The sequence below is a fragment of the Panthera uncia genome, assembly GCF_023721935.1.
Source record: "Panthera uncia isolate 11264 chromosome A3 unlocalized genomic scaffold, Puncia_PCG_1.0 HiC_scaffold_12, whole genome shotgun sequence".
NCBI classification, from domain to species: domain Eukaryota; kingdom Metazoa; phylum Chordata; class Mammalia; order Carnivora; family Felidae; genus Panthera; species Panthera uncia.
In genome coordinates, this window is record NW_026057579.1 from 14,318,533 (window position 1) to 14,341,130 (window position 22,598).

The 22,598-nt window shown below is 36.3% G+C and overlaps 1 protein-coding gene across 7 annotated transcripts in view; it reads right to left on the reverse strand.

Annotated features, from left to right (window-relative positions):
* The window catches only part of BIRC6 (baculoviral IAP repeat containing 6), a 224,931-nt gene that overhangs the window by 109,659 nt on the left and 92,674 nt on the right, over positions 1-22,598 (reverse strand). For 4 of the 7 annotated variants that reach the window (XR_007462427.1, XM_049652325.1, XM_049652323.1 and 1 more), the window contains 15 exons: positions 21,525-21,848; positions 21,188-21,287; positions 18,601-18,815; positions 18,205-18,413; positions 17,429-17,775; positions 16,596-16,815; positions 15,982-16,115; positions 14,894-15,031; positions 13,236-13,363; positions 9,688-9,819; positions 7,435-7,650; positions 6,641-6,824; positions 5,859-6,014; positions 1,991-2,124; positions 748-901 (listed from right to left, as the gene is read on the reverse strand). Coding sequence is in view for 6 of the 7 variants with exons in the window: in XM_049652325.1 (XP_049508282.1) it covers positions 748-901; positions 1,991-2,124; positions 5,859-6,014; positions 6,641-6,824; positions 7,435-7,650; positions 9,688-9,819; positions 13,236-13,363; positions 14,894-15,031; positions 15,982-16,115; positions 16,596-16,815; positions 17,429-17,775; positions 18,205-18,413; positions 18,601-18,815; positions 21,188-21,287; positions 21,525-21,848 (2,791 nt within the window). In the remaining variant the exon portion in view is untranslated. The remainder of the gene's footprint in view (positions 1-747; positions 902-1,990; positions 2,125-5,858; positions 6,015-6,640; positions 6,825-7,434; positions 7,651-9,687; positions 9,820-13,235; positions 13,364-14,893; positions 15,032-15,981; positions 16,116-16,595; positions 16,816-17,428; positions 17,776-18,204; positions 18,414-18,600; positions 18,816-21,187; positions 21,288-21,524; positions 21,849-22,598) is intronic. The other 3 variants (XM_049652324.1, XM_049652321.1, XM_049652320.1) reach the window with 2 other exon arrangements.

Below are 22,598 nucleotides of genomic sequence, written 5' to 3' on the forward strand. Positions count from 1 at the left end.
TAAATAAATGTAAAAAAAAAAAGAGCTATGGCAGGCTGAATGAGACTGAAGAGGTATGACAACTAAATACAAGGCATCTTTTTGCTTTGGATCCTTTAGCATAAAGGATGTTATTTAAACACAAGTGCTGAACTGGAATGGGATATGAATGTTAGTACTAATGTTAGTTTCCTAATTTTGATGAAATGTGCTTCCTGATTGCTCTTGTAGAAAAATGCCCTGATTTGTAAAACAAATAAAATAAAAATATTTAAGCCTAGCAACTTACTCCCAAATGGTTCAGGATAGCAAATATTCTTTGTATCAAACTTCAACATTTCAGCAAACATATGGTTGTTTCAAAATTTAACCAAAGATTTTATTAAAAACAAAAACTCTGATATATTCTACATGACTAGAAAAGTGCAAAAATAATATTCAGTGTGGTTTCATCTGTTTACAAACAAAATACGAGTTTACTATGAGTAAAAAATACATTAAAGCACAATTTAAAGTCCCTGTCAATCCCACACAACTCACAAATATATTTTGTGAGGTGTTATTCTGAGAAACAAAATGCCCCATAAACAGAAGTTCCTCCAAACGGACTGACACAGAAACACACATCTGTGTCACTCTGATGGCACATGTGGGAAACCAAACCCTCAGAGCACACACTCAGCCTCGTTTTCTCATATGTCAAAGCATACATGAAATCAGGATTTGTTTTAGGAATAGCACATGACTTAGAATATAATACCCACTTACCCTGAGATACTGAAACACTAACTGTCTGTGATCCATTCTTCTCTGTGCTTGCAGGTGGCTTTGCTACAGGAATCCCAAGACCTCCAATGTAAGGGTTGTAATTGTAGGTGCCATAATCAGCACCCCAGTAGTCATACCATGTACTGCTTATTGGCTTAAAAGAGTGGGAAAAATAGAACTGTGGTTTATTTTTACCTCTTCACTAAGAGTGACATTATTTACACTATCTAAATTCAAACAGGGTTACAAAATAAACATGCTCCCCCCCTTTAAATCACCAAAACATACTTCTAATTTTAATGATCTATAGGAATAGTTCAGTAATTTTCTCTTGATTTGATACCAACATCTAGAAGTACCTTATTTATTTAGAATCTGAGAGAGGGGTACCTGGGTGGCTCAGTAGGTTAAGCATCTGACTCTTGATCTCAGCTCATGTGAGGATCTCACAGTTCTTGAGATTGAGCCCCATGTGGAGCTCTGTGCTGACAGTGCAGAGCCTGCCTGGAATTCTCTCTCTCTATCCATACCCCACTTGTGCTTACTCTCTCTCTCTCTGTCTCTCTCTCTCTCTCTCACACACACACACACAAAATAAATAAACTTAAAAAAAATGTATTAGAATCTGAGAGATAATTAGCATCCTTAAAGAAAAATCTCGGGGCACCTAGGTGGCTCAGTCAGTTAAGCATCCGACTTCAGCTCAGGTCATGATCTCATGGTTCATGAGTTAGAGCCCCGCATCAGGCTCCTGACAGTGTGGAGCCTGCTTAGGATTCTCTCTCTCACCCACTCTCTCTGCCCCTTCCTGACTCATACTCTATCTCAAAATAACTAAAACTTAAAAAAAAAAATTCTTATACATAAATAGAAGCAATATAAAGTATTAGAGGTATATCTCCTTTAGAAAAACTTGAGGCTAACACAGAAGTAGAACTTGCAATACACTGGCCTTGCCTAAAATTGAGTAATCCATAACTAAACTTCCCCAAGCCTATTAGTGGCTCTTACTAATACATAAGACAATAATAGTGGCTATTAAAAGGGTATGTGTTCCTTATATTACTCCATCTATATTATAAAAAAAAACTACTATAAGATCTATTGCAAGTTAATGAATTTTGAGAACAATGAATAATGAATTACATTTAGTGATAAACAGGTATACTTTCCTGTTTTAAGTGATTAATAAGCCAAAAGTATAAAATGAAATATTTAAATTGCAAAGAATAGTATATCATACCTTAAAAACTTTGGCTGCAAGAGGATCTTTTTCCAAATCAATATCTAAAGGATCAATGTCAACTTCCATTAGATCTTGAAGTAACTCAAGATCAATTTCTTTATCTTTTTCCAAAGAAGAAAGAGGAGGTGCACCTTCAAATAATTGAAAACGATTATGCTGATGATGTATGTAACATAAAATTTAACTAATATGTTGATTTTAATTTCAGAAAAAATTACTTCACTTGTATGTAACATGTTTCCACTGACATAAACATCTCTAAATTTTTATACTTGACAATTAAACACTATTAATTGTGAAAAATTGTATCCATCTATAAACATACAATTAAAAACATGATACAGGGGTGCTTGGGTGGCTCAGTCAACAGTCCCACTTTTGATTTTGGCTCAGGTCATGATCTCACAGTTGTAAGATCGAGCCCTGTGTCAGGCTCTGTGCTGGGTCTGGAGCCTGCTTAAGATTGTCTTTCCCTCTCCCCTGCTTGCACTTTCTCTGTCCGTCTCTCAAAAAAAAAAAACAAAACAAAACAAAAAACAACCCCAAAACAACAACAAAAACCCCAAAACACAAGGTGGTAATATTTGACTTCCTAGCAATTAGCCCGTATTGAATCATGCTGGACAAAACTTTGTTACTGAAAACAATCATTAACCATTTCTAGAATGAGTATTACCCATTTTATTACCTCCAGTAGATAATTCATTATGTTACATCCACTATTTTAGGAAATGATGCCCAGTATTAAAGTGAAAAGCAAAGATTTAAGTTGTAAGACTACTTTCACTTTTTTTTTTTTTTTGCCTTTGATCTTTATTCAAAATTAGCTATCCAAAATGATATGACATCTATGGAATAAGAAAATTTAAGTTTTTATGTAGCAGGCGTCTTTTCTTCTGTGGTGGATTTCTCCTCTGCAGGCTGCTTCTCGGGAGCTGATTTCTTGGTAGCTGCAGCCGGTTTTCCTGCCAAAGGTTTCTTCTGCTTCTTCACACCAATAGCCCTTTTTTCCTTTCTTCCCTCCCAGAGGCCTCTTGCCTGGAACCCCCTTCTCATCTGATTTGGCTTCCAAAGATGCTGCTGCCTTATTCATTCAAAGTTTGTGATTCTTGGCCTGGCAAAGAATGGTGTCCCGGCACACGGTCTGTGTATACGGGTTTAGCTTCAACACGATTCTCAGGTTTTTCAGTGGATTCTTCTTCAGGACTCTGCGATGACTCCGGTTGTGTGGTACTTGGCGGCCTCTGTGGATCTCTGGGGCTCTTCAAGATTCTGCTAAGATGTGTATTAAGCATCTTGTACATGGGAAGGTTGTAGTTGCTCTTGAGGGAGGCAGCCTTATGCCAAGTGCCATACAGATCATCTAACTTGCAGAAGACGCTGTCAGTCCAAATATGCAGAAATGTCCTGCATGCCCACCAGGGGCAAGTTTCGAGATGTTCAGTTTGCTTACATTAAGTAAAGTAATTCCAGGGGCATTTCTGAAGGCCTTTATGATACCACTGTCCTCATTACAGATAATGCAGGGTCCCCTACACTGGATACAATGACAATTTCTCATTGTGTCCTTCCCAGCTCTCATTTGCTGAGAGGCATAACCTTTCTGATATCATTCTAGGCTTTAAGTATTTTAAGAAGCGAAACAGCCTCTCTGGTAGTCTTGTAGCCTTGAACTTTATCTTCAACCACCAAAGGAAGTTCGGGAACTTCCTTAATACGATGATATATAGACATGACCAGCGCTGGTAGGCCTGAGGCAGCCAGGGCAGAGCAGATGGCCTGTCACTTCTGTGCTATGTTCACTCTGCACCAAGGGTGCCACATTTTGTTTGGTACAAACATGCAAGCCAAATACGCAAGACATATATTTCCAGAAGAACCCTGGCCAGAACAGTGAGTCCTACCATCTCGAACTCTGGGGATTTGAGCCACGGCTCTGCCAGTACCCCAAAACTCAGGATGGGTGGTGACGACCTGCTAAGTCACCAACAGCTTAGGGCTATATGTTGTTTCTGCAAAAGTTGGTGCGAACAAAGTTCATGGTATCAGGTCAAGTGAAAGCCCTGAACACAGCAGGCAAAGTAACATTTTTGTATACTGGAATCAGTGGACAAGTTCACACCATCACAGGGAGAGGAGAGGGCCATGCTCCTCTCAATCCAGCAGCTCCTACAGGAAAAGCTGCTATTCACCTTACTTTTCTACTTTGAATCAGAAATTATTAGGCTCTTAGATGTCTCAAAATTCCTAACTAGCCTGCTTTGCCTTACAATAAACCTTACTTTCCCATCCTTCTCACACTCTTATTCAACATTTATTTAAAGAATGCCTAGCACATGCCAGCCTGTTGTAGGGTTTAAGTGTGTGAAGACAGATATCTCCTCTCCAATACATTAATCGAAGTTCGAAAGTGACGACACACTGCAGAAATTTCATCAACTACAGCATGATGAGTGCTACCAGAGACCATCTAGAGTGGAACGCAGCAGCAAAGACAGAGTGCCCAACGCTGCTGCCGCTGCTGCCGCTGCTGCTGGAAAAAGCTTCTTGGAGGAGGACAAGGTTTATGTGAATCTTAGATCAAGAGTCCATCCTGAAAACAACAGGAGGAAGTCTATTCCAGACACAAGGATTATCAGGTAAAAAGGATAAAATTATTACAACACCTAAGACTGAAGAATAACAAACGGTTGAAGTGACCACAGCACATGTAGCATACAGGACAATAACTAAAATAGACTCTTAAGAAGTAAGGAGCAGGGACGCCTGGGTGGCTCAGTCGGTTAAGTGTCTGACTCTTGATCTGGGCTCAGGACATGATCTCATGGTTCATGCGATCAAGCGGCATGCCTGACAGCACAGAGCCCGCTTAGGATTCTCTTTCCCTCACTCTCTGAACCTACCCCACTTGCGTGCATGCTCTCTTTCAAAAGAGTAATAAACTTTAAAAAAAAAAAAAAGGAGCAAAGAATTGTACAAACTAAGATACACATACAGTTTTTAAAGCAGCAGAAAACAAAGAAACAAGAAAAAGAATACACCAAAAAGGCTGGACCTTAAAGAGTAGTAGTCTTTAACTTTACCATCTTTACTAATACATGATCTTTAATTGTTTTCTAGATTATATTTTCTTCAACACAGCCAAATCAGACCATCTCAAAATAACTAGGATATTATGAAAGGATAGCATTTTATTATAATAAGCATTCATTCAGAGAATCGAAACATATTTACCATATTTAACTAATGTATCACATTTAAGGCCAAAACCCTAATACAAAAATATAAAAATTAGGGGCGCCTGGGTGGCTCAGTTGGTTAAGTGTCTGACTTCAGCTCAGGTTGTGATCCCACAGTTTGTGAGTTCGAGCCCCACATCGGGCTCTGTACTGACAGCTTGAAGCCTGGAGCCTGCTTTGGATTCTGTCTCCTTCTCTCTCTGCCCCTCCCTATGTGTGTTCAGTTTCTCTGTCTCTCAAAAATAAATGTATGTATGTATGTATGTATATATGTATGTATAAATTAATTAATTAATTAATTAATTAATTTGCTGCTGCGCTAAAATTCTGCATTTTGAAATATATTTTCAAGGATGCTTGGGTGACTCAGTTGGCTAAGCGTCTGACTTCGGCTCAGGTCACTATCTCACAGTTCATGGGTTCAAGTCCCATGTCAGCCTCTGTGCTGACAGCTCGGAGCCTGGAGCCTGCTTCAGATTCTGTGTCTCCCTCTTTCTCTCTCTCTCCCTGCCCCTCTCCTGCTCATACTCTGTCTCTCTCTCAAAAATAAATAAAACATTAAAAAAGAGAGAGAAAGAGAGCAAAGGCTACCTTCAATAAACAAAACTTAAAGAAGGTGCAGGTACCCGTTATATCGTGTGTCAAAGGCTCATCTATAGTCTCCAGCAGCTGAACTGAAGACTGCTGCAGGGAGTCATCAGAGTCACCAGCTGCTGCAGCTACGTCATCACTCACTGCTCCTTCCTCCATGGCTTCTGCTGCTACCGGAGCCAGCAGCTCTCCTGTATGAAAGAAAAGAGCCATAACCGCTTTAATAATTTCTTAGCCAATATCAAAATCATATGAAAGCATATTTTCCTCCAGTTTAGAGAATGACAGCGTGTATGCTCGACCACCTATGAAAGACTGAGGCAAAAGATTCTCCACCTACCTGTGCAAATGCTAGGACCCACCGCTCTAACCTCAAGTGTTAAGGACAAGTAACGAGTAGAAAACACAAACTGTATAATATGACTAGGAGTTATGATAGTCCCTTTACCTATATTAACTCACTTATTCATTAAAACAACTTTATAAGGAAGGTACTCTTATTATCCTTATTTTATGGATGAAAGGAATGAGGCACACAGAGCCCTCAAGGTCACATAAAGAACAGCAGCCCATTGCTGATAATAATAATGAAACAGACTATCTCTAATGTTTCTGTTAACAACATAACTCCTCCATAAAGACTTGACATTTATCACAACTGCCAACATAATTAAATACAAAAGTCATTCCAAATGGTTGCTACTGATACATTAAGTAGACTTTTACACTTTGGGTTACAGTTTCTTTTAAATGTTACTTATTCAAGCCATGACCAGCTAATTTGGACATACCTTATGAAAAATAAATCCACACAAACCTGCTAATATATCCTGTAGCATACAAGTTAAGGAATACTGAGCCCAAGCACCACCCCAAGATATATCTCCTCTATTGAAGTCAGTTCCAACCAAAAGTAATAGCAGTCTTTCCAGCTGGGGTTCATTCACAATCTCACACAGATGTATAGTTGGCCTCGTGGCATTTGCAATGCGTGCCAGAACCTGCAATATTTTATAAAGCCATACATTTTATAAAGCCAACATTTTATAAAGCCATACATTTAAACATCAATTACATGTGTTTTTTCCAAAAACAAACAGCTGGAATAATAGTTGTCATTAATGACATATGCTTTCAGTGTCAAAATAATTGCTTGAGATAAAATGCAAAGAAATGTATTTTCATGGATCAAATATTAAAATCTCATTAAAAATCCTGGTGGAATGGTTAAAAATAATTTTTATAAACAATGAATATGCTACAAGAAAGCCTTCAGGGCATGAAAACCCCTCATTACGATAATTTGACACTTATTTGTGTACTTCCTATTTTAATTAATAGAAAAAGGTAGGTTGAGGATAGACATACCTACCTTATAGGCATTTCAGATCGACATTAGAGTTTTAACTAGGTTAAAAATAGAAATCACATCTACTAAGAAATCTACTTTTTCAGTCTTTCAAGGCACAACAATAAAAACCTGAATTACATAAAGCAAACCAATAAAAGCACTATTATTTCTCTTAATCAAAAATCAATCAAAGACTGCAGTCTTTCTTTTTCTTACCCTCTAAGTCTGTAATTATAAATTACGCCTATTAGTTTACTTACCTTACAAACAAAAAGTAAGAGATCCGCATGACATGTAAAATCCATGGAGAGAAGAAACAGAGTAAGTTTCTGCACTACTGAAATACAACGTTCATGGGCCAGGGTAAATGGAAGTGGTTCTATCTCTGGACTTTCTTTTGTTGTTGTAACTTCTGTATCTAAATTAGAACGGGACCATTCTGCTGTCCGACGTAACCGAATTAAATCCTTGAAGTGCTGCATAGAGAAATTTACAGTATTTAAATCAGTGTTTATTAATGTTTATTTATATTTGAGAACACGTGCACATGCGCAAGTGAGCGGGGGAGGGGCAGAGAAAGGGGGAGACGCAGAATCTGAAACACGCTCTAGGCTGTGAGCTGTCAGCACAGAGTCCCACGCAGGGCTAGAACTCATGGATCACGAGATTATGACCTGAGCCGAAGTCGGAGGCTTAACCAACTGAGCCACCCATGTGCCCCTAAATCATTGTTTACTGAGTAAACATTCTTTCACTATAAATTTATTTATAGATGAAAATAGCCACTTCAGAAAACTTACAACTTTTAAAGAACAAAATTTTAGATAAACCGTAAGCTTCATAAGTAATATTACTTTCTGATTTCATACATCCAACCAATGGAATAAATAATTCCCTGCAAAATCTAATTGTTTTTTTCTTTTAATTAAAAAAAATTTTTTTTAATTGTTTTAGGCTCCAGGCTCTGAGCTGTCAGCACAGAGCCCGATGCGGGGCTCGAACTCATGAACCTGAGATCATGACCTGAGCTGAAGTCGGACGCTTACCGACTGAGCCACCCAGGTGCCCCAAAATCTAGTTTTAACTATGTTGCTGATAAATCCTTTCCAAATCGTGACTGTTATCTCCATGTTATAACTAGACTTAATTCCTCACCCACAGGAAAAGGGAAATAAATGGAAGACTTTCATTTTCATTTCCAAAAAGTGAAATTCTACATTAAGGCTACATTGGGTCAAATCCAACATCTTAAATAAAAATTACCAAAACACCCAAAACATAATTCAGAAAAGGTGGATGATAAACCTATTAATATAACTTCAACTATAGAGTATTAACTCAAGTTATTTCAAAACCTGATGGAATAATAACTTCGTATTTAAAGAAACACAATAAACAAAATTGGCTGCTATATGTGTTATCCGCCCCCAAATTAAAAAATAAATATTAACTGGGGCACCTGGGTAGCTCAGTCAGTTAACTGTCTGATTTCGCTCAGGTCATGAACTTGCAGTGCATGGGGTCAAGCCCTACCTCAGGCTCTGTGCTGACAGCTCAGAGCCTGGAGCCTGCTTTGGATTCCATGTCTCCCTCTCTCTCTGCCTCTCCACCACAGTCGCCTTGCCTCTTTCTCTCTCAAAAATAAACTTTTTAATAAAAAAAAAATATTAAGTTATATTTAAAATTTTTATTTACAAATCACAGGATTTGATTTTCACTTAGAAAAAACACATTAAGGGGCGCCTGGGTGGCTCAGTCGGTTGGTTGGGTGTCTAACTTCGGCTCAGGTCATGATCTCATGGTCCGTGAGTTCAAGCCCACGTTGGGCTCTGTGCTGACAGCTCAGAGCCTGGAGCCTGTTTCAGATTCTGTATCTCCCTCTTTCTCTCTCCTCCCCCGCTCATGCTCTCTCTCTTCTCAAAAATAAATACATCTTAAAAAAAAATAAAAATAAAAAATAAAAGAAAGAACACATTAACTAAACTATACACTTCCTTGAATCTTTTATCTTCAATTTACTGGAACACAATCCACTTTAAAGTAAGCACACCAGGGGGCGCCTGGATGGCTCAGCAGGTTAAACGTAGGACTTTAGCTCAGATCATGATCTCATGGTTTGTGGGTTTGAGCCCTGAGTCAGGCTCTGTGCTGACAGCTCAGAGTCTGGAGCCTCCTTCAGATTCTGTGTCTCCCTCTCTCTCTTTGCCCCCTTCCCATACTCGTACTCTCTGTCTCTCAAAATAAAGATAATAAATAAATAAATAAATAAATAAATAAATAAATGTAAGCACACTGGAAACATACTGTAAATCCACACTTATCACATATTTCCTTGAGTTAAAAGCTACCTTCCCTCAAAAAGGGGGGGGGGTATAATAGATCTTTCTGTTGATAAACTGAATAATATATATTTAAGTTTCTTAATTATTATTAAAGATACTTTACTCAATTAAAAATATTAAAAGAAAAAGTGACTTTTCCAAAATAATTACATTAAAAAGCATAGATCATACCTTTGAAGTAGCCTGCTTTAGTTTTGCTTGCTCTACCAGAAGTTTATATGATGATCCTTTGTTACTTTGTATTTTTTCTTTTTCCATCTGTTCCACCAAAGCTTTCTGTTTAGCTTTTAATAGGTTAAGTTGCTTAAAGAAAGAAAAAAAGGGTTAATCTTTTTAATCTATATTAAGCTAACAGTGTTAAAAACAACAAAGTAAATTAATATATACCTCAAAGATTTAATACATTCAAATAATGGAATAAAAAACTCCCTTCAAGTTCCAGTTTTAACTGCATTGCTGATAAGTCATTTCCAAATCCTGACTGTTATGTCCATGTTCTAACTAGACTTAACCAATTCCTTACCCCTGGGAAAAGGAAAATAAATGGAAGACTTTCTTATGTAAGCCCCTAATGAGATTGACTGATAGGTATTTTTTTGGAGGGCAAGAAGTATTTTTAAATATGTGGGGAAATATTTTTACTGTATAACATTCTCAGCTTTGTTTCTATGGCCATCTCCCTCAAAAGTAGTGTAATTTTTGAATATCTATATTTTTTATTAATTGAAAATTTTATTGAGATAACTGTAGATAATGTAGTTGTGAGAAATAACAGGGACCCTTTGAAGACTTTACCCATTTTCCTCCAGTGATAACATCTTGTAAAACTATACTGTAATACCACATCAGAGTGTTGACATTGTTAAAATACACCAATTTTATTAAGATTTCTCTAGTTTCACTTCTACTCTTTTAAGTGTATGTCTGTGTTTGTCTATCTTATTTGTATAGAATTCTACACATGTATAGACACATGAACCACCACTACAGTTCCATCACCACCAGGTTCCCTCATGTTGTTCTTTTATGTTGCCCACCCCACATCCCTCCCATCCCATCTGCCCAAATTCCAACCCCTTGCAACCACCAGTCAGTACCAATGAACAAACAGACCAAAACAAAGAAGAAAAAAATTCTGCACAGGAAGGCCTTAAAAATCCACTGAATGACTTCACCACATCCCCATATAGCCATATATGCAGAATATTATTCTAAATACAAAGTCACTAGAAGGTAATAGCCATGATTATAAATGAATATTTTGTTAAAAACTTAAACCTACTTCTTCAAAGAACATCTCCAAAATTTCTACTTTTGATAGAGATTTTTGTTATCAGGGTGAAAAATTAATATACTATAAAGAAATATTCACTTAGCTATAATCTCCATATATGAAGAAAAACATATCACAAATTAAAACCAGTATGCACATGTATTAGATGATCAACATATGTGTGTGTGAGAACTACCATAAATCAGTATTTTCAGAAAACTATTCTAAAACCTCTACAATAAATACAATTACAATAAAAAATACATAATTTTAATGTGTTTCAAAACAATCACAATCTTAATCAGCAATTTTAATTATTGCAAAAAAGACATTTTTTTCTCAACTATTTGAGAATAAGTTGGCAAACTGATGGCCAATCACCTCTGAATACTTTTGTATGTACTTCCTAGAAACAACATCTTTCTGCAAACCATAATAAAACCATCAAAATCAGAGAATACTACTAATACACTACTACCAACTATGCTTCACACCCCATTCTAAGTTTTACCAACTGTCCCAATAACGTCCTTCACAGTAAAGAATAAAATAGTAATATTTTACTAAGGAAAACCCACTGGGTTATATTCTAGCTTTGCTTTCCATCTTCATATTCTAAATTAAACACAGCAAACATAAACATTAAGTGTTCAATAAAATTTAGCTGAATTCAAAAGGATGCAAATTATTACCACACAATTAGTTAATAATAAAAAAAAAAGGCTGAAAGAAAAGCTTCACATCATTTTTCTTGCAAAAGATCAAACAGCTTAGTCAAAAAAAACATAAGTGAAACCTAAAATTTAGTGCTAAGTCCTTTTTTTTTAAAAAAGCCCAAAGCTTTCACAAACTTGCCAGATCCTAAGGATTTTCATATAAACTCTCATTACAGTTTAAATCAATTATGCAAATAATTATTGGTAAGACACTAGGCTCCATTCTAGGTATCAAGGATATAGTATATAACCTGGCATATACTGTAAGAGAAAAGAGAAAGACCCCTTTAAAAAAATGATAATAATAAAACAATGGCTCACAAGAATCTGATGTCGGCTATAAATTCACTTCTACACAGTACAATGCACAGGGACCAAATTTTATGTGTAATTTCAAGAGAGATCATGGAACCACGTAAGAAAAAATCCAGATATATGCACAGATGTCCTATAACAAAAACCACATTCTAATACATGACCTTCTTTCTGTGAAAGAAAGACTGAATGTGTGTACATGCAAACATTTGCATGTTAATCAGAGAAAGAAACATACATGCATATTTGTATTTCAAAAAGAAAAAACACTAAAGCGTTCATCAATAGGAAAATAGGTAAACAGATTCTGGAACACTCATGGAAGAGTACTCAAGAATAAAAAGAATCAGTGATATACTCAATATGGATGAATCTCAAAAATACCATTTTGAGGGGAAAAAAAGGCAGGTAAAAAAGAGCACTCTGCATGACTCCTAACAAGACTTCAAGAAATCATTCACTCACAGCGAAACACACAAATCTCATATTAACAAAACAAAAGACACTACCAAAATTTATGACGAATATAATGAAAGGAAAAATACGAGACACATGGGAAACACATTGTATGGGGTACTATCCTAATTTAGAAACCAGAGAAGACCTCTTTGAGGAAGTGAATATGAACTAATGCCTGAGGGGCACCTGGGAGGCTCAGTTGGTTAAGCGCCCGACTCCTCATTTCCTGATTTCGACTCAGGTCCGGTCTCGGTTCCTGAGTTCGAGCCCCGCATGGGCCCTCCGTTGACAGCATGGAGCCTGCTTGGGGTCCTCTCTCTCTCTGTCCCTCCCCTGCTCATGCTCGCTCGTTCTCGCCCCCTCAAAACAAATAAATAAACTTAAAAAAAAAAATAAAAGAATGCCTGAACTAATGCCTAGTAAGTTAGGTTATCCTATGTGGTAAGGGAGGAAACTCACCGCATACAAAAATCCTGGATGAGAAACTGGTGGTTTATGAACTCAAATTCAGTAGGGCTAGACTAAAATTCAAACCTGACAGGCACAAAGAGGAAGCAGATGATAGACACCATCAAGCCATGTTAAGGACTTTGAACTGCATGCACAGGTCAACTGAAAGCTACTGAGAATTAGAGAAGGAAATGACATGATAACGTATGACTGAGAACAAAAAGGGTGAGAGGCCTTTTAACTAGACAAAAGAAAATGACAGCCTCTCACTTAGAATGGCAGAAACAGAGATGTAAAGAGGTAGACACTTTAAAGGACCTCACCAAAAATCTGTAAACTACAAACTGTTGCCATCTTACGAATAAGGAAGCTCTGTCTCACAACTGTTAATTTCCCTAAGTACCTCATTAAATATCATACCTGAGATCTGACAGTAAGTCTATCTCATGCAATGTCAAAAGCAATGTTCTCAAACATTAAAATTTTAAAAGTATATTGAAAATTACCTGTTTATGATGAACTAGCTGCTTTCTGATTTTTCTGGAATATAATCTATCAAGGCTACTGCTGCCTTTGGAAGACCTATTTATGCTCTGAGTGTGCAGATTATTGTTAATAAAACTCCACTGGTTACCTATAAGAGCAAAAAAACATTTTATTAATAATTCTGTTAAATGTGGTTTTTAAGTATTTTCCACACCTAGAAAACACAAATTTATAAACATGTCAATCACAACAAAGCAGTTTTAAGGAAACTGGTAGTAAGATATAACCCTAGAAAGGCTAATCCAGATCCTAAATGACTTTAAGATCAGAGTTTTCTCTGTCTCCAATCTTCCCTTTAAGAAAACAGCCATCTTTCTCCATAGTTGCTTAAGATTAATCTTTGTACAACACAGTACTGATGTAACTCAATTCAAACAATAAATGCTCACTACTGCCTATGTCAAATCCATACGTTAATGCAAGGACCCAAAAAGAGGGCGTTCAATAATCTGACTTTACAAATGTAAAAATAAGGTTAAACAGTTCAAAAATTATGCTGTGTAGCTCGACTTACTCTCGTTTTTTAAAACGTGTCCAGACTATTACTTTAAGTATCATTCTTCTTTTCAATTCAGGCTCAATACCACCCCTGAACCACCCCTGAAGTAATCTCCAGTTACTTGTTCATGCTTGCTTAACCTAAAGATTCTTCCCTATTCTCTAATATCCATTAGTCAAGTCAATTCAAATTCTTCAAAACCTACAAAAAATGTCTTCCACCAATGCATTTCCATACTATCTTAATGATATAAATAAAAACTAAGACCTTCAATACTGTAATATTCCAACTTTATATGACAGTTGTATATAATTGTAGATACCTCTATATCCCATAAATCAGTAAATTGAGCCAAAGACTCTAAATATTTAAAACATATTTTCTCTATATGAATAAAATACCCCACCCTTTTACCAAAAGTAATGGGCCCCATTTGACTTATCAAATGATAATCAATTGATTTATCTAGAAAACACTCTGAGGGATCTTTTTTAATACTATGGTCCTGACAATGTATAAAATTCAAATTTTATGGCACTTAGATTTAAGATGGAGCTATTCCAAAACCTTTAGGAAAAGTGTCATTAGGTTGGAAGAAAAGAAGAAAATAATTTGTCTTACAGCTTGATTTCCTTTAACTTTTAAATTTTTCTATGCCCCAAAAGTTTATGGAAAGACTGAAACTCAAAAAAATAAAAAACAAAAACAAAAAATAAGTAAATCTGGTAATTTCCATATCTAAGCATAAAAGCTCCTTATAGTCAATTAGAACTATACTCCATAATGGTAAATAGAATGACACACTATACTAAAATAACAAAGATTTCCTATTCATAAATTCACTGATATGTATGGTATTAGAAAGTGTTTAAATGAGCCTGGAAATACCTCATGAAAAACACAGTTGTATTTAGACATTAAAAGTCATGCTCAGATAAGGGGTTTGTCCAGAAAGCCCTTCAAAAATAAATTCTACCCTTAAAACAGATTCCTGGTATATTTAATTCTTACTTTAGATAAATTACATACAGCTGTAATCTCCAGGCCAATAGCCAGTTCTGGAACAACTGTGTACTCACTCAAAATCCCCACCAACAGATTATTATAAACTTCTGATACCTGTCAGAAACCTTTCCCTGTCTTTACCATTCAAAGGTTTCTTTGCAGCTGCTGCTTCATCTTCAACAGTTGCCACATAATCCAACAACCTGGACACCAGCATAACAACCCAACTGATCATGGGAATATCCAGTACTCCTAAGAAGAGATGACAGGGGAAAAAACAATCAGGTGACTCTAAGAGTTCTAATGAAGTCTGAGAGGACAATTATGCAATAAGACATTTTATAAATTTAAAATATACTGTATCATTGCTAACATTAACATTTACTTATAATAAGCCTCAAAATTGGAACTTACGGCCAAATTGAGGAACATACTGAATGTAATGGAAGACAAATGCTTTATGGTATGAGAATAGATTCTTAGTTATAGGTTGAATCCAACAGATAATAATTTATAAATTAGGAAATAAGGTGTAAGGTCCTAGTCTAAGACTTACAGATAACTAAATAAAAAAAATCGCTCAATTTTGCCTTCATAAAGTTTTTTGAACTACATTCTCAAGTTTTTGTTCCAATAACAATTTTGTTGCTCAAATGAAATACGATGACCAGAATAGCAACTGTGCCTTAAATTAAGAGAGACTTAAATAAGAGTTTGAAGGGTGCCTGGTGGCTCAGTCAGTTAAGCATCCAACTTCAGCTCAGATCATGATCTCACAATTCAAGGGTTCGAGCCCTGCGTTGGGCTCTGTGCTGACAGCTCAGGGTCTGGAGCCTGTGTCTCCTTCTCTCTCTGCCCCTCGGCCCTGCTCAGGTGCTTTCTCTCTCTCTCTCTTTACCTTTCTCTCTCAAAAATGAACATTAAAATTAGAGTTTGATCTTAGTTATGAGAGTAAATAGGAAAAACATAATAGTTCCCAAATTCAAAATTCAAATAATGAAAAGGTAATAGATTTTTAAAGCAATAACCACATGGCAGTCAATCACATGAAAGTCTACATTCTAAAAAGTCTACATCATAGAAATATTAACAAAATGTGCCATGATGAATATTCAAATAGGTACTTCACAGTAGCCATTTTATGAAAGCAGTAGTAACAGGAATCTTATGTTTTTACAAAAGATGACCACTTGAAATAATACCTTCTGTCCTCCTATGCATGGGTAACTGCGGCTGAAGAGGTGACAATAAATTATCCAACAGATTAAGTAAGCTTTCTAATACTCCACTATTGCTAAGTGATCTTTGACCAATGCAGGAGAGCAACATGAATACCCTAAAAAAAAAAGATATACTAAGTATGAATCAATTTGCTCATTAAAAAAATAATTTACATTGACATTTAACAATAGGATATGTAGTTCTCAGCATGATTTATATCTCGAGCTATGATGTTAAAATTGGCTCTTTTCAAACTACAGGTTGTATTTTTTAACTAAATAAGAAATCAAGAAGAGAACTTTATCAAAGTCCCCAGAAAATGCGTTTAACACATAAAGTAACATAATCTGTTAGGAAATACTTGTAAACAGAGACCTATAAACTCCACAGATTCAATTACAAAACTACAGAAGGTAGTCTGGTTATATCATGTGTAATTTTCAATATGCGTTTTGCTAGGCATTCCCCAAACCCTGGAAAGACATGTTTCATTTCCCCATTCAGGATCCACATATGTAGGATTTCAAAATCTGAGCAATGACTGTGAGAATTAGAAATTACTAATAACGAACAACTCCAGTATCTTCTGACCTACCTATCTTGTGGGAAGATGAGAAGCTGCTCTGAATTGTACAGTTCCTGAAGAACATTAGAAAGAAACTGACCCCACCATCTTTCACCACCACAGAGCTGAACAAGTAGAAGACCAGTATGCAATCGTATCTTTGGTGTTCCACTGATGCACAAGTGTTTAAAAAGCTCTTCACAGGCCTGGGCATGAAATGTGCTCTGCAAAACTGCAGGAACAGAGTGTCCTATTACAAAACAGAAAACAATAAAATTTCCTATTTAAGTGTATGCTGTAGTATCAGTATCAGCATACCTAAATACACTTTCTTCTTTACCAGGATTCAGTACACAATTGTATTTTATTTATTTTGCTATTCATTTCTTTATTCTTCGTATGAAGAATTTAATTGTTAAACACTTGGGGAGGAGAAAATCTAGCAGTTCAATCAACTGTATTTCTTATGTGTGGAGTTGGGTGTATCAGTTAGCTGAGTATGTGTGTTTGTGAGTGCATGTGTAATGATCAAAAATAGCTCCTGTTATTAGAAAATGACAGTATATTAGGGTAGCAATTTAGTAACAGTTTTCACAATAACAATATTTAATGTTTTGCCAATAACAAAATGATGTGCCACATCAACAGCAAAACCTCAAGAAAATTATCGAAAATCCGTTTAAAACAAAAACAAGTAAAAATATGGAGGAAAAAACGAGTTAACTTAAACACATTTCATAGTCACTTTAGAAAGGACATCAAAATGAGCAACACTCAGGAAATATTAACACAACAACAAAACATGCAACAAAATCACATCAAACACATTTCTAACATTTAAAGAACTTAAGCCAAATACAAACCATTGGAAGAGTGAAGAAGACTGAGCAAAGTGTCCAATAAATATCTGATGATGGTACGTAACTGCTCTGTGGAAGACGTCTGAATCAAATCTTTTGGATCTGATGTTTCACTTAACACTTTCCGACTTGTACCTAGAGCTACTTTGAGCCTCTGCACTGCATTATGAGCCAAATTCAGCTGAAGCTGTAGCTGAATACAATCCTGATAGGCAGAAAAAACTCTACTGTCTTCCTCAACTGCCTTGTCTGGTTTTCGCAGAAAGTACTGTGCATTGTTAGCACTGTTGAGAGGAGGAAGATCGATACTTTGCAAAAGAGTTTCCAGTCGATGACAAGCTAAGTTATACCTGTAAATAAAAACAAAAAATGTACAAAATAATTCCTGCAATGTTCTCTCTGATATATATGTATAAATGTACACTGAAAATTAAATCTCTACAACCATTAAAAAGAATTCATCAGTCATTAAGCCAGTTATTTAATCACAATATTTTAATTTATCAAATATTACTGTAACATCCGTTTCCTACTTCCTTTTCTTCTTTGTTTTTTTTTTAAGTTCACATTTTTTTTTTAGTAATCTCTGTATCCAAAGTGGGGTTTGAACTCACAACCCCAAGATCAAGAGTCGCATGCTCTTCTGACTTAAGCCAGGTGCCCTGTCCTATTGTTCTTTTCTATACAACTAGGAAAAGACATTTCTTGAAAAATATATGCAAGACATACAATATAAAAGGTTTCAATAAGATTAAAATAGACTGCAATTTTCTAATAACCTGCACTGTATATCTTCCTGTAGAGCAACCATCATTGCTAAATGCTGGTCAATTTCCGGTTGGTTTGCAGATTCACCCTCTCCCCTTAAAGGATCATGCATTAACTTCAGTTCACTCTCCCAAGGCAAGATATACGTATGACCATAGTAAAATCCTAATGGGATTTTGGCTCTGGCATTTGTACTTCCATAACGTCCAATGACAGTGATCTGAAATGAAATAAAAAACAAAACAAATCAAAACATAAGTATACATACACTCCATCTGCAAAAAAATAAAATTCTGAGCAATGGATTTTAAAAGATAGTTATACTTTTTAACTATATGTCTAAGTATCTTTCATAACCTGTCAGAAACATGGAAAGCCTATCAATTCACTGTCTTGAAGTCTTTTACCTTCATGAATCTGCACACAGGAGGTGGTATCAAGTCATGCAGAATTAGTGAATGGGTGCTTATGTCAGTTGCCACTACCAGTCGCCTCCCATCCACCTCTTCTCCTAAAGTCCAAATGTCAATTGACAAGGAGGCCAAGTCTCCACAAGTGGGAATCAATACATCTGTCAATAGTATTGGTCTGCCAAAATCCAAGGTCACAAATCTCCTTGCTCCTATCAGAGAGAGCAACAGGTGACAAAAAATACCATTGTTTCAATTAACCAAAAGATACATTCAAAAACAGTTGGGAACACTCATCTTAAAATCCGAAATCAACTTATTAAACTACAAACAAATAAGTAGAAAGAGGAAGTAGCCTTTGAAAATTTTCTGAAACTTCAATCCATGCTAGGTAAGACTGAAGTAAAAAATACACAAGAGTAAGTTTGTTACTGTGACAATCAACTGTGCATATAAGCTTAATTTAAAATTTTTTAATGTTTATTTATTTTTGAGAGAGACAGACAGAGTGCAAGCGGGGGAGGGGCAGAAAGAGAGGGAGACACAGAATCTGAAGCAGGTTCCAGGCTACGCGCTGTCAGCACACAGCCCAAAGCAGGACGCGAACCCAAAAACCGCGAGATCATGACCTCAGCCAAAGTCGGATGCCTTACCGACTGAGCCACCTAGGTGCCCCGAAGCTTAATTTAAAACATCAGAGTAGAAAAACTGTATCATCAAAAACAGTAGATAGATGAACTCTTAAAAGTTATCTATCTGCTCTTTTTTCAATCATTTGGTCACTTTTTAAAACTTTCCCACCTAGACTCATTAATGATACCAAATTGTGTTACTTTAGTTTTCTCAGGCCTTGTTTAACTTCTTATGGAGTTAGATCCTACATTGTGGTTACAATGTAAAGTAAAATTACAAGGCAGAAATCACATGCAGTCAGCACCGCCACTATAAAAAATCCCTTAGGAAGGTCCTCCAAAGAAGACAAATACATCTTATCTCAAACACTGTTTTTTGCCCAGGTAGTGACACATCACTGTCTCTTCAGCTCAGTTCCAGGCAAAGCATATGGCTTATTCTCAAGGACCACACTAAACAGGCAGGATCCCTCTTCGTGTAAACACTAGAATCGCACGCAGCACGGTTGAGATGTGCACATTAATGAAAGGCAAAAATGATCACAGAGGAATGGAAGAAAGAACAGATTTGCATATCTCAGCTCATATACATTTCAGAATAAGCCCAATTAGTGAAACAGTAGACAGCATTGTTAATCATATAGTTCTTTTTCTTCTTTACCAGGTTGGGGTGAGGAGCACCTAATAACCTTACCAGCTACATTTTACAGTGAAGGAATCAACTGAACTTCTAGAACTAGTTTTCAATGGAGCTAGTTTAAAAGCAAACAAAGTAGTTACCAATACTTCCCTAGACAGAAAAACTATTAAATAACAAAGAACACAATTCTTCTATGTCCTACATTCAATTCCAATGATAAAAAAAGAAAAAAAAAAAACCAAACTGCAGTGTAAAAAACTGCTCACATTCCATAAGACTCCACAACAAATCACACTCTAAATGTTACAAATGCTAATGTTGATACCAATGAAGGATTAGTTGAGCAAAAAACACCATTAAGAATTTTACCTTAGGGGCACCTGGTGGCTCAGTCAGTTAAGTGTTGGACTTTAGCTCAAGTCATGATCTCACAGCTGCTGAGTTCGACCCCTGCGTTGGGTTCTGTATCTCCCTCTCTCTCTGCCCCACCCCAGCTTGTGTTCTCTCTCGCTCTCTCTCTCTCAGTAACAAAGAAATAAACTTGAAAATCATTTAAAAACAAAAAAATTTTACTTTATATTTTTTAAAAAACTCTCTCTTCCAAAGAAGAAACATCGCAATGCAATAAAGCAAACTATTCATATGATAGAAAGTGCCACAGTATGCATTATACACATATTACTTTCTACTATAGAACACACTGTGGGTTTCTACTGAATTCTGCTGCAGCACAAGCCCAGAACTAGTAGTTTGGTAGGATGATAAGGTTAAAATCACCTGTGGTTTATTAGAAAACATATTCTAGTTGAAAGCATCTATCCCAGTCATGGGTTGCTAGCATGTAAGTATGTCACAAACTTAGGCAGAATTTGAATTATCAAGAGACCATGAAGTGTTATTAATTTTACTTAGTTACTAAAATCAGCAGTATGTCTATCTGCTATTTTCTAGAAATGATTCCAACATCAGGATGCTGGTCTTAAGAATATTTAAGCGTAACTTCCAGTGTAATGATAATTGAGCAGCTACAATGGAGGTAGATGGTCATGTCCATCAGAGTTCAACAGGCAAGACCCATGTGCAGGTGAAATCCACAGTCTGGACAGAACTAGTCAACCTACCCAGTAGCACTCTGCCACCCAACATGGTGAATGCACAGCTGGAGCCTTATGTAGTGCCTACTCCTGGTAAAATGTACTTACCTGGGAACAGATGTGATTTACTTGCAAAGGAAAATCAAACTGCAGAATATTAAGATTCAAAGGGCTAGCAGAATAGGCAACAAAAATATCTTAAGAAAGTCAAAGATTACCTGAATGCATTCGCTCTATAATAATGGACTGGTGAGGTGGAGGTTGAAGAAAATGTGAAGCATGAGAAATTGCAAGAGCTAGACCAGAACCAAGTGGATTCTAGAAGAGAAAAAAGTATAACTCTATATTGATATTACTCTTGCTCTATACAAACTAGTAACTGTATATCAAATTAACAAGTCTCATCTCCTGATGTATATTCTGTAATATTTTAGAAAACAACCTAATTTGATGTATCAAGTTGGCATAATAAAATTTTGCCTTCTCAAGCTAGCGTATACATCATAATATTTTTAAATGTCTAAGCGAACACCTATTTAAAATATAAGAATTTACCATTCTGGACTTGTTGGAATTTTTGTTATGTGCAGCAAGATTGACTGTTGGGGGATCAATAACTGAGCCTGGGAAAAGCTGTGCAAGTTCGGCATTAATCACAACGGAAACTGCTTCATTGGGTGGGGTGAGTGGTGGAGTCATAAAAAGTGGTGTTGTTTTTGGAGTGGGTGGAATAACATCAGATGGATGGATGAAGAATCCGGGGGCTGCCACCGGGTTGGAAGGCACAGAGTTGTGAACAGGACCTACTGCTGATGCTGCTGATGCTGCGGCAGCCGCTGCAGCTGTTGTCTGATGTAACTTGGCTTCCAGCTTTGCTTTCTGTAAAAGAAGTAAAGGCAACAAATGTAGACTGATCCTGCCTACCTGAACTGTAGGGAACACTACACAGGAATATTTTATGAAGATAACATGATTAACTAGATCCTAGGTAAATAAAAATGAAATTAAATAAAAATGGACTCCACATTTCCTCACTATATGAACTTCATTAAATATTTGATGTAAACTTCCTTGTGTTTCGGAAACTTGGACTTCCACAAAGCAACAAAGCAAAGGTGGAAAGAAAGAAGAACAAGTGCATGTAAATAAGGAAACACAGTTCTACTCAGAACGAAATATTAACAGGAGGAGGCGGACTCTCATGTTGCCTAACCTGATACAATTTGTCACCTGGAACCACATGGGATGCATTTAGAGAACAACAAAAACTCCCAAGCAATTGTCATTACTACTAAATTTTAATCCACATGACTGCAAATCATCTTTAAAATATTTTAGGTTAGTCAATCTGTAAAAATAGTAACTGGTAACCATAACGTTTGACCAAGAGTGTTTAAACAGAGTTACAACGAATTTTACTAAAAGCCTGCCCCCCCATATCAATTATATTCCATCAGATACTTGTCAAACGAAATTTACTTATATAATTTTTAAACACTTAGATACATCACAAAGACATTACCTCAATTTTTGCAGAAAATGATTAGCTCAGATCGGTCAACCTACTTTCCTTTATGAAAATAATGGTCATTTTTACAGTACTTTTTTCAGCTTTTGAAGTTTAGAGAC